Source organism: Hippocampus guttulatus, chromosome 15 (genome assembly GCF_054856545.1).
Source record: "Hippocampus guttulatus isolate MCC_2025c chromosome 15, RoL_Hgut_1.0, whole genome shotgun sequence".
NCBI classification, from domain to species: domain Eukaryota; kingdom Metazoa; phylum Chordata; class Actinopteri; order Syngnathiformes; family Syngnathidae; genus Hippocampus; species Hippocampus guttulatus.
In genome coordinates, this window is record NC_141275.1 from 10712233 (window position 1) to 10724340 (window position 12108).

General features: G+C 43.4%; 1 protein-coding gene across 2 annotated transcripts in view; it reads right to left on the bottom strand.

Moving 5' to 3' along the window:
* Positions 1-1001: 1001 nt before the first annotated feature.
* The window catches only part of gabrg2 (gamma-aminobutyric acid type A receptor subunit gamma2), a 34159-nt gene continuing 23052 nt past the window's right edge, over positions 1002-12108 (bottom strand). The window contains exons 7-10 of one of the 2 annotated variants that reach the window (XM_086130887.1): positions 10193-10345; positions 8099-8304; positions 6437-6460; positions 1002-3229 (exon numbers count right to left, since the gene is read on the bottom strand). In XM_086130887.1, the coding sequence (XP_085987013.1) occupies positions 2951-3229; positions 6437-6460; positions 8099-8304; positions 10193-10345 (662 nt within the window). In that variant the 3' untranslated portion in view covers positions 1002-2950. The remainder of the gene's footprint in view (positions 3230-6436; positions 6461-8098; positions 8305-10192; positions 10346-12108) is intronic. The other variant, XM_086130888.1, reaches the window with a different exon arrangement.

The following is a 12108-nucleotide window of genomic DNA, read 5'->3' on the forward strand; positions in this document are numbered from 1 at the left end:
ACATCGATAGCAGTGGAAAATGTTTTGTGTGCTCCTTAAATAAACCACAAAATAAATACAGTGTAGAGACAAACAAACTGATTTGGTCCTATTCCATGAACTTCCTGCAAGTGAAACTAAACATTCAACATGCACACACTTCACGGCAATCCACACTTCTTTACATTTGACACATGGTGAATAAAATACAACTGTGTGAAATGTGGAATATTTAATTTTCTTTTTTGTTGTTGTTGTTGTTGTTGTCATCCGTCCCGATCCGGAATGTAAGAGTAATGACAAGTTGCAGTGCAAGGTCACGTGTCACTTTCGCCTTTGAGATTTGAACCCACCCCACAAATACTTGTACAACCAAAAATGATATGTCGTTAATTATTTCGACGTTTCAGTGTGTCAGATTAGTATTTAAGTCTGTAGCACTCAAAGCACAACACACACGGATGAAGAGCAGTCGTGTAAAGAGGACACTATAGGGGTTGAGAGTAGACAACTCGCGTGGCAGTTTCGGAACATAAGAGGACCAAACATTAAGATTCAAAACGTACAGGAAACCATGAATGATGGCCTACAACTATGTTTGTTTTTTGTTTTCTAAAGAAGCTTCTAGTACAAGTAAATAAAAAGCGTTTGTTGGATGATTCCCCCCCCCCCCCCCCCCCCCAGAAAATCTGTGTGGCCTTTTGAGGACTTTATAAAAACGGAACTGGCCGCTGATAAGAAAAATGGTTCCCCACCCATGTTGTAGAGGTTGACAAATGCCCCCCCCCAAAAAATCAATGAAACAATGCCCCCCCCCCAACACCCCGATGCTGAAGCTCCACAAAAGCAGAGTCACATTTGAGCAAACAAGGACAGACCTTGGTGAGAACATTGACCACAACATAGAAAAAACAAGAGAAACAAGAAGAGAAGTTTAGCGAAAGCTCCATTGACAAACCGACTAAAAAATAAATAAATGCACCCTTTATGAATGCATAAATGTACTTTTTTTGAAGACGATATGAACATAAGTACAATTTATTTCCATGAAATAAATACAATAAATAGATAAATAAATACCCCCACCGTTGGATTATTCTATGCCATTAAATAAGTCTAATATACTGTCATTTTATATAATGTGGCAAGCTGAAATTACAAAATATATATTTTATATAGACCCTTTTCATTTCTTTTTTCTTTTTGTTTTTTTCTAGAAAATCCAAAGGGTCTTCTTCTTTTCATCATTTATATACATCAGAACGGCATTTACAGATGCGTTTTTGTGCCATGACACTGGTCAACAGAACATTTTTAATCAGAGATGCCTTTGTGTCCCTATTTTTGACGTTGTATTAAAAATGCTTTTACGTATGTTCTAGCACATCCTTTCTTTTTTTTTTGCGATATTGTAATTTTTTTTCGTTTTTAAGTTTTGACCCAAAACTAATTTAAAGCTAGAATGGAATTCCTCCTATTTGCAAATATTACTAAATGTATTACTGTATTAACCATTTTAATATTATGAAAACCTGATGTGCTAGAGAAAAACTGCGGGAAGCGTTAAATTTGTCACTGCCCCCCCCAAAAAAAACATCTAAAAGTTTACAGGCATCTCCGATAAAAAATTTGCTGACGAGTGTTATTGCCCTGAGCTATCAAAAACACGCCCCCCCCCCCACCTTCCCCATGTCTTCAGTGCGTTTATATATTACACGACATGATACACATTTACAATGCTTTCATTTGCGTCTTCTCTCAGCACCACACCATTCAAAGCAAACGGATCGGAGGAACAAAACATTTAGGACTTTTCGGCCCCAACAAGCACGAAGTGAGAGGCTCTGCAATAAGGCTTTCACAGCTTTGTTTTGTGTCATCTTCGAAGTGAGCTCCAAAAACGATCCTCCGGTATCTGCACTGACATCCGCTTTGGAATGTTGATGAGTTACGCGGTCGTCTTTGTGATGTTGCGTTTTTTTTTTTTCTCAAGCAGTGAAGGGCAAGCGCACAGAGACAAAAGTACTTTTGCTTGTGTCTCTTCTTGCATACAGAGAACGCATTATGCAAATGTTGGCTTTTAACAGTAAATGTTGCTTGTGTTGAAAGCTGTGGGGGGAAAAAAAACAAACAAAAAACAAACGTGGAGCTAACCTTTCCACCTGAATGTAAAGATATTCCGATTTTTTTTCAACCCCTGAATGATACCCAGCAATACCCGACAAAAGAAATGCGTGTATTTTTTCTTCCTGGCCTTGAAAGGTGCATGCAATAAATATAAACACACTATGCAGTAGTAAAATATTTACAGTATTTGTACAGTTGTCCATAAACAACGTCGCCACCGTCGCTTTGACTGCACACATAAAAATGGTAGACGATTTGTTGCGCAATCACGTTGGCCAAATTAAAACCTGTTTCAATTAGGGATGGGCATCGTAATTGAGGAATTGGTGGTAAATTAAAACCTGTTTCAATTAGGGATGGATATCGTAATTGAGGAATTGGTGGTGAAGAAATAGGTGGATTTGAAGGGGCTACGGTGAAATGGAGCGCGCTACCCGGCTGCAACTAACACAGGCGCGATATCAAAACAATTGAATTTGGTTCATGGGCTGGTTCAGCGCCCCATCTGAAGTGTCACCAAATGCCCATCCCTAATTGTGACACTTTTCCAATGCTTGACACTTTGCAGCACAGTGATTCCTTCCATTTCACCACTTTCATTTCCATTGGTCCACGAAAAACAAAACCAACAAACGAAAAACAAACCAAATGAGAGGCGTTGGCACAGTGAACAGAAGCTTATCACGCACAGGAATACTTCAAATCGGCGTTGATTGATCTTGTCATGCCGCTTAATGTAATGCTACAGGATTTGCGCCGTCTGCCGCTCCAAAACCGATGATTCTCTTTGAAGAAATGTCCCACACAGCGTCAAGAGCGCGGTGATAAGGCCGGACGAGCGCTCTTAAAGATAGAGATAGGAGACCCAGTAGACCAGGTTGAAGAGACCGAACGCCGTGGGGAAGAAGATGCGCGCGTACGAGTCAATCTTGGCGATGCGGATGTGCAAGCGGCCGTGCCGCCACGCCCCCGAGCGACAGTCCTCGAAACAGCAGAAGAAGCTGGTGCAGTCCTTCCCGTCCAGACACTCGTAGCCGTACTCCTCGTCGCGCTCCTGCATGTGCGTGGCGTTGTTCATCTGGATGGCCGTGGCCGAGCGCGGGCGGATGTCCACCGTGGGCGTCTGCTTTCAAACAGGAAGCCGACAGTTAGCGCGTGGACCCGCGGCGCCGCCTCGGGTACCCTTTGTGAGTAGGACTGAACAATTCATCCGATCCAAATCCACCTCGCGTAGAATATGCCAGACGTTTAACATTTCATTGTTTCGGAAAAAAAAAATAATCAAATGAAGTGAGAAAGCCGCACACTTGCAGTATCGTTGTCATCCAATTTATGATTTACTGATTTATTTTGTCAATCCATTTTGTAAATTTGTAGCTGTGCACGGCCAGTGTGTATCGTTAATGCAAAAAATTATTTCCTGGTTTGTTTATCTTTGTAAAAAAAAACACGGAAAGCTGAAAGTTATCGCTAATTAAATTGCAAACGCAATATTGAGGGGAAAAAAAATTGCAAATAAATTATTTTTCCAAATTATTCAGCCCTTCTCATAAAACCAAACAGTTGGGGGTTGCGGGGTCTCATTCGCGCTGCCACTTTCTTTTGGTGCCATGAGTCAGCGATACGTAATTAGCCCCCTTGATGATAACTCGACTGCTAACCAGAACAGCGACACCTACGGAGGCATGTAAACTCCTTGCAGAATACAAGAAGACATCGTTACACGCTACAAGAATGCACGCTTATCCATATTCATTTTTGATTGCTTTTTTATTTTTATTTTAGGCATTTAAACAAAAATAACAGTAAAATATTAACTATAGGTGAAATTGCAACCTTAAAACGAGAAATGCCTCGTGAACCAAGAAAACCCCTCTGATAATGTCCCCCCCCCCCCCCCCCCCCAGACTACTTTCAAGGTGGAGACAGGTTTTCCAAAGCATTATGATTTGCTGTAGACCTACGTGAGGAAAAAAAAAAGTCTGCCTTTTAATAAATGCCTTGCCCCCTCTAATCAGCAATTGCTAAGTATAATCTGCGAACCCCCGCCACTCTGAGGAAACACGGTAGGACAAAAATGTCAGCGTCTGTCATTATCAAGGGAGACAATGAGTATTCGAAGATGCCATTTCCATCCACTTTTTACCTTCAAAGTCATGCCACTTTCTGTTGCATAAATTGGGATTCCAGCAGTTTGGCAGATTAAATGCTTCGGCAGCATTGGAAAGATCCTTGACCTTGCTGATAAAGTGAGGTGTCAAACCTGTCTCCTAGAAAGACTCGGTATGTCGAGCATCGCAAAAAGCTCAAGCAGCATTTCACGTCACGGCTTCTCAGCTTGCACTCTTGTGATTTTTTTTTTCTTCTTCTTTCTTTGCGTTCTCTGGTGATATATTAAAAACATTCCTGAAAATAGTCCCTACATAAGATTCCAATGTATCTTAAAAATTGATTGACCTTAAGCCATGGTCACAGCAACATAAGAAACGTTGCCGGTTGTTCGAAAATGCCATCCTGCTGTTTGCATGCGTCCTTAAATGAGCTGAGAATACTTCAACTTGACTTGACAGATGATTCCCTACAGCCTCATTTAGCCCAGCACTTGTGCACAAACCCGTTGTCCCTTTTGAAAACGACACATAACCCCATATGGAAAACAGCATATGGGTTGCTTTGAGCACTTAGTCGTATTTTTTGTTTTTTGGTCGAGTCCAAATGAACGGACAGTATGTTGGGTTAATGAGGGGATTACGGCGAGCAGGTTATGACTTCGTTCTCAAAGGGGATTGCTTTAGAACTGGAGGCGGAGCAATGGGTGGAAGCTCAAGCAGAAGGAGCATTAGCGATGTCCCGCTCACGCCGGGCTGTGCTGGGTTGGTGTTAGCAAACAAAACAACAACAAAAAAAACCCCAAAACAAAGGAGCAACACAGTGACATTGGCAACTTTAACTGACTGAACAATAGACAACCTCTCAGAAAACAAGAAGGGGAAATTCTGTTTGACACTTTTGACAGGATGTTTAAGTACCCACTCGGCTTGGCTGAAATTCAGTTCCAAAGCAAATTAGGGGGGCAAAACCTCTGCTTTGAAAAGCACGTTTGTACACTATATGGACACGGGTATTGGCAAATGGGAAAATGTTTCATTTTCCCCAATTAGGAGAAATAATATCCAAGCAAGCATTTTATGACATTCTACAACACTTGGAGTAGCTGTTGTCATTTTTTCATGATCCAGAAAGAACGTTTGTTAGGTCATCTTTGAAAAAAAAAAAAAAGGCCTGAGAGTCCGTTTTCCCAAAAATATCGGATTAAGAATCTGCACCTCCAACTCTGAGGTCGGCAAAGGGTCAATTGTGCCATTCGGGTTGGGAAAGAAGTCCTGTCTCAGGTTGAGGAGTTCAAGTATCCTTGTTCACGCACAAGTGAGGGCAACATGGATGTGTACACCATCTAAGTGATGAGAGAGCTGAGCCAAAAGGAAAAGCTCTCAATTTAGTGATCGATCTACATTGGTTGTGAAAGGACACACTCACTGACAGTATCGTGTGTTTCCTTTGTCAGGTTTCTGGGCTCACTCTTAAAACACAAAGTTAAGTGTCGGGGGTGGGCTGGATACGTATTCAACCTTGGTCACAGCTGAACTGCAAACTGAAGGAGACCGCTGTCCATATAGTGCATGTGGAAATTTGGATTGTTGCTCGCTCCCTTCCACCTTCCTTACGTCTTACCTGATATTTAAACGCACCTCTAATTAGTCTCAACACTTTGTGGGGGGGTTGTCTGTTTCAGTCTGTTAAGGCTCTGCTGACTCTGTAGGAAGTGTCAGGTTGAGAAGCCCAACGAACACAGAGGTAAATTCTCACTGGCAGGACGGGAGGTAGCGGGGGGTGGGGGCGTGGGGGGAAGCTTTTGCAGCCGCAACGCGTTTTGGTTAAGACAAGAGTGAAACAGGACAGAGGGAGCCAGAAGCAGTCCAAGCGCTGGGCCTGGACTTAATGTTCCATTGGGTAGAGGATCAGCCGGATGCTCATTTAAATTGTAAAAACAAAAACAACAAAAAAAAAACCAACTGCTTGAGTCTGACTGGCTGGCTGCCTCCGCACTGTGCACAGCAGAGAACGCCTTCAATGTCATTTGAAAACTGTTCATCAAATGAGGAGATGCATAATAAAAATGCAGGTAAGATAAAGAGGGAACTGAGAGATGCATATTTTTGCTGTAGATCAGAAAAGCAGGATGGTGCTTGAGGGATCAACCCCCCCCTCCCTCCCCCTACAAAAAAAAAAAATTGCAGCAGAAACATGCAGTTAGACACAGGCAATATACCTTGGAGGAAAAGAGCCGGAGGAGCTTTTGTCCAGACAGGAAACAAAGAATGTGAGGAATTGAATAAGAGAATCAACAACAAACAGAAAACGAGACATCAATAACCGGAATTCAAAAAGAAAGCACAAGGTAATGCATGAAAATAACAAACCCCGCGCCAGTCAGAATGGAAAAAGGAGATACTGTAGAAGGACATACAAAGTATGACAACAGATGACAAAATGCATGGTGGAATACGCTTGAGAGTCTATTTCAAAATACTGTCCTCTCTTACACTTAGCATTAGCTTTGATATGATTGCTATATTAAAATCATCAATGGCAAGAGCCGTAAAACAGATGCCGTGTTTGTCATGAATGTCACCTTGCGTAATCAAATGGAAAACAAACAAACATACACACACACAAAAAACAACGATTGACTCGTATAACCTTTCTGTTCAGAATCGACAACTACTTGGCAGGACAGGTTGGCTGGCTCTTCAGCCGAGCCGCATGATCTCTTGATGGATTCAAGTCGAGGCTGAAGCCAGCGCCCTGACATGTGACATGGTCTAAATTACAACTGTAACAGATGTGCGGCGGATTAGGCGACGGTTTGAGCTGAAGGACTCGCTCACCGAGTAAGTCGAGGTGACAGTGATCGGGAAGATGCTCCCTTAGGGATACTAAGCTTTTTTTTTTTCCTCCTGAGGATTAACGTCAGTGTAATACTTTGGGGGAGGGACAATGAGAGTGATTGAACCTTAACCTACTGTGGATATATAAAGTCTACATGACCCTGTTCAAATTACAGCTTTTATATATATAAATATAAAGACCAATACAAATTAGTACACATTTTCACCATTAAAATGACCTTTAACCTGTAGGACTTGCACACCACAAGAACCAAGGCAAGGGCATGGAAAGTCCTACTGGACCCTCGACACCCTGCCCACCACCTTTTCCAGCTACTCCCTTCAGACAAACGCTACCCAACCATGCGCCCCAAAACCAGACACTTTAAAGCGCTCAAGAACTTTCTGTATTTATCGCATACCTAAAGTTGTACTACAATTATTGCGACTGGTCACTTAAAAAAATGGCGCAACGATGATCTGCACCAACTGCACAACCGTCATAGTATTGTATTGCACCACTGATCACTTGATCTCTGCTTGGTGACTCTGAGCCTTGTCGCACAGCTGTCATTGGGTGGTACGGCTTCACAATGGTACCCTTACATTTTGGAAAGTCTTTCGATACTTATGTCATGTCTTTCTTTATCGTTGTTGCTTGTTATGGCGATACTAGTGTAGCCTGTATGACCGGAGACAAACGCCTTGTGTGTTCCACATACTTGGCCAATCAAGATGATTCAGATTCAGATTCTGCTATGGTTGTACAAATGTTCACAGCCTCTTATAACTGGCTAACTTCGGTATTAACCAGGCACATTCAAATTCATGTAAAATGGAAGTCAGCGCACAACTGCCTAAATGTAAAGTAGCTCTGATTAATCCCACTTTTTCCTGACATTTTTTGTCGTCGAACAGCTGAAATTTATTTGAGGTTAATGAACGGTACTCTCAATGACGGTGGCAGTTGTGTGCTATCTGCAATTCATCTAATCCAAAATAGAAGATAAAACACGACCTCTTCGATTCAGAAGGGCACTCACCGGGTTTTTCTTCTTCTTGTCCTTTTTGGCGCTCGGCTTCCGATTGCTGACAAAGTAGTGCAACGTGCCATACTCTATTAGTGCGGCAAAGACGAAGATGAAGCAGACGGAGACAAACAGGTCCATGGCTGTCACGTAGGAGACTTTCGGGAGAGACTTCCTGGCTATGGTACTCAACGTGGTCATGGTCAGCACGGTGGTGATGCCTGGTAATGACATCATAGACGATGGTTGTCGAGCAAGTTGGCAACAATTATCATCATGGCTAGAATTATTGCAAGAATCAAAATCTAAAAATGGATGCCTCATTTTTTCCTTCAGAAAACTTGCCATTATAACAGCCCATAAATGGTGTTGGGAGGAAGCTGTTGGGCCCATTTGTAGTGGGTTGCTGAAGAAATAAGCAGCACTGAGACAAGCATGTAAATTAGTTTTCATGCTGGAGATTCACCATGTATTGGAAATTGTCGTACCTGCACAGGATTATTTATGTTTGAGACATAGCCATCCACCCGCCCAGTGGACTTTTCATAGTTACAGATCGTAAATTCCAGATTCGTAACGCACATCATTGGTGTGTCACCCTCAAAGTAATTTTACCCCTCAAGGGAATATGTGTTTTGACCACGACTAAGAACAATACGCATCCCTTAAAAACTGTGATAGGACAAATTAAGCAAAGACTTGGTAAACGTTTTGGAGCGGCAAGACAAGAACAAAAGGACACATTCATTGAGCAGGCTGCTCACGAAGTCAAACAAAGCCATGTTGAAATATCGCCACGTTTAATTGATGCAAAACGAGGATTAACGGAGTCTGTTTGATTCTGTGCTCTTAACAGTTCGATCGCCAGAGGAGATCGCATAAACAGCTGTTTTGTGCTCGTTTGCTCCATATGGTTTACGGTTCATCTGCCATTGACCACCAACACACCGACACTACATTCCAATAAACACCATCTGGTAATCCTTCGCCCAGTCTTGCTCTAGCTATCATGATGATGTGGAACAAGGCACATGGAAAGGGTTTATATGATCGCTGATACAACAGATTAGCACTCCCGTCAGTGGCATAATACCTCCGGAATACAAATAAACAAAGCTGCCACCTTCCCTTTCACTGAATTGGGAGGTTTGCATTGGCCTACTGTTGGGAGTCTGTATTTGGTGTGGAGCAACAGACATCTGCCTGTCTCAAGACGAATATTTCAACATTGTGAGTGAATTGGTTTATTTCGGGGTGGCATTGAAGGATTAAGAATGATGTCATCTGAATTAATCCACTCCCCAACCACCTGGCTGCTTGTACTGCCCGTATAATCTTTCAAAGGGGAAATTTGGATTTTCCTTTCTTGGTATAATTTTAGCAGGGATTGGACTCTGTTCGCATTTCCGCAGCAAATGGTGCTGAAATCCGCCAACGCTCGAGTACGCGATCTATTTTTAGAGATTGATGGCAGACAAAGTAATGACGACAGCAAGGTAGGAGGAAGCGCTCTTCCCCGGCGAATTCTTGTACATTCCGTTATGCCCGATAATGATCACATCGCATGGGTTTGGGGGCAAGATTTTCAGCCTTACGGGTCCGAAAAGAAAGCTGACAAGGAGAAAGCTACATGACGAAAAAACACATCCATGTCATGTCCCCTACAGGTGAAGGAAGTTCAAAGCCTGACGTGGTTTGTTGATATTTCAATTTTTGCTCTTGTTTTAAGTCCTTGTGCTGAGGCTGCATCCCGGCATCTTTTGCTGCTGTACTGCATAATGAATGCCTCATTAAGGCATGCGTGAAAACATCTGGCCAGGATTGGCTCTTCTTATCAAGATGGACTAGATTCCTGAGCGGCGTGCCTGTCTCAGAGGGAAAGAGAAGAGGGAGGAAGGAATGGAAGAGGAGGAAGGAAAGCGGCCGACAAAGTAGACGGCTTTTCAATCGGAGGTGAAGTGGCGCCGCCGCCGAGCTCTTCGTATGTTTCAGGGGGCATACGTGCGAGTGAATTTAACCGTGACAGGGGGTGCGGGTCCGTAGCAATGTGCTATTACAGATCATCCGAATTTGGATTGCCAGCATTTGACATGCAAAGCACAAACTCACCTAATGACGTCCTGGCCGGCACCGCATCCTTGTTGATCCAGAATGAGACCCAAGAGAGGACGACAATGAGCGTGCACGGGATGTAGGTTTGGATGGTGAAGTAGCCCATCCTCCTGCTCAGATCAAAGAAGACCGTCAGCACCACGTAGTCGCCTAAAAGAGAGGAAAAGAGGACAAAACGGTTCAGATTCCATTTCACTCGATACAAGTGAAGCTCCTGACAGCTGGAATATGCCGCAGAGCACTCTTCCGACCGTCCTATGAAGTCGTGCTGTCTTAACACACGATGATCAAACACAGCTGTCGACAGCGAACATGAACAAACTCAAGTCTGACAATGAATATGTCATGCTGAGTAACCAAACTGTTTGCTGAAGAAAGCTAGCGCATTCAAAAAAAATGTAAATGTGGTTGAAGATTTTTGCTTTTGGGCCCGTGTAAGACGGTGATTTGTAAAAACAACAAATAAAACCAAGGTTGCCCATCCCAAGATGAAAAAACACAAAATGCAAAATGTCTTAAGTTGTTCTTGATTACCATTTGCAGTCTTGTTTGCTGAATTTTTGGGGTTGCATCGTCATACAGATGCCACACTATGCACGGTCCACCATTGATGCTGTAATAACCAACCCGCCCACACACACATGGTAGTGTAGTTCATTCCAAACAGTGTACCTCTTCAATTTCCTGAATACGTATGCAAACTTGAGCATAGATGCTTTGATTTCTGCAGCTGGATCAAAACCAAGGACTAATTTAGTTTGAATTTTGTTCGACCGTTGTGACTAAACTGAACTGAACTATACAGCCTGTGAACGAGCTCATTCCAGTTAGCTTGGGTAGTGCTCAAGCTACTCTCAACTTCAACTGACTTGGGGTGTACCTGTTGGCATCCGTTGGCTCGTTTTAGTAAAATGGCAGCTCGGCGTCGGCCGCTTGTCTGCTAATTGATTAACATCAAACTGTTCGCGGTGTCGGAAACCTCCGCTGGCCTTTCACTATGGCTTGTCACCTGCAGGGCACAACCCTTCTCTCTGTCTCAGTCGTCAGTGTGATGGTGCGTGTGAGTGAGAGAGAGAGAGAGAGAGATTGTTCGATGGCTGCCGGCGCTTTGCGATAGACTGGCTGCAGCTGGGCTACGAACAGCTGGCTAATAATTTTCCTCATGAGAAAGGGCGCGCCGCAATTTATTGCGAGAGCAGCTGACATCTGTGTGTTTTTGCGCTCGCGCTAATGAGCGACAGAGAGAGAAAGATGCGAGACTGTTGGTGTTTATTATTTTGTTGCGATCAGCGCCAGCGAGTTCCTGTAGCATCTGGATGAAGGAAACCACGTCTGGGCGATATGAAATAATGTTCGGTGACCCCGACAGCACAGCCATAACTGTTCAGATGTATTTTTCTGCTGATGCAGGCTGGTGCGTGTCATCGGATTTGTGGGCAATACAGGACTTGTTGGTTCGGCAGAGCACTGTTTACATTTTATTAGCATTACCAGAGCAAATAACCCCTGATACGAAGATCCATCATTTGCGACTGGTTAATCCATGTAATCCTGAAGTGGTCAGCAGCGCAAAACCTCCTTCCCATTTCCACACCTTTAATAACAATGGTCTTTCCAGCATGGCTGAAATTGGTCGGCGAAGTTCTCTGTTGCCTTAAGCTCGCCTTCGTTCATTCACCGGTTTCATTACAGGCCGCGACACTTGCCAACACGATATTTTGTTGGAGCCGTTATCGACCCGTGCCCTCCACTGTGACAAGCTGATATTTTAGTATCAGCCCGCCTTGCCATTTGAGCAAAGGGGGTAATGCATTAGTTGGTTAATCACGTCCTGATTGCACATAGTTTCAAGGCTACGGCGTGTGGATGATACACACACAGCATTCATGGATGGGGAACAAGCATACATTTGA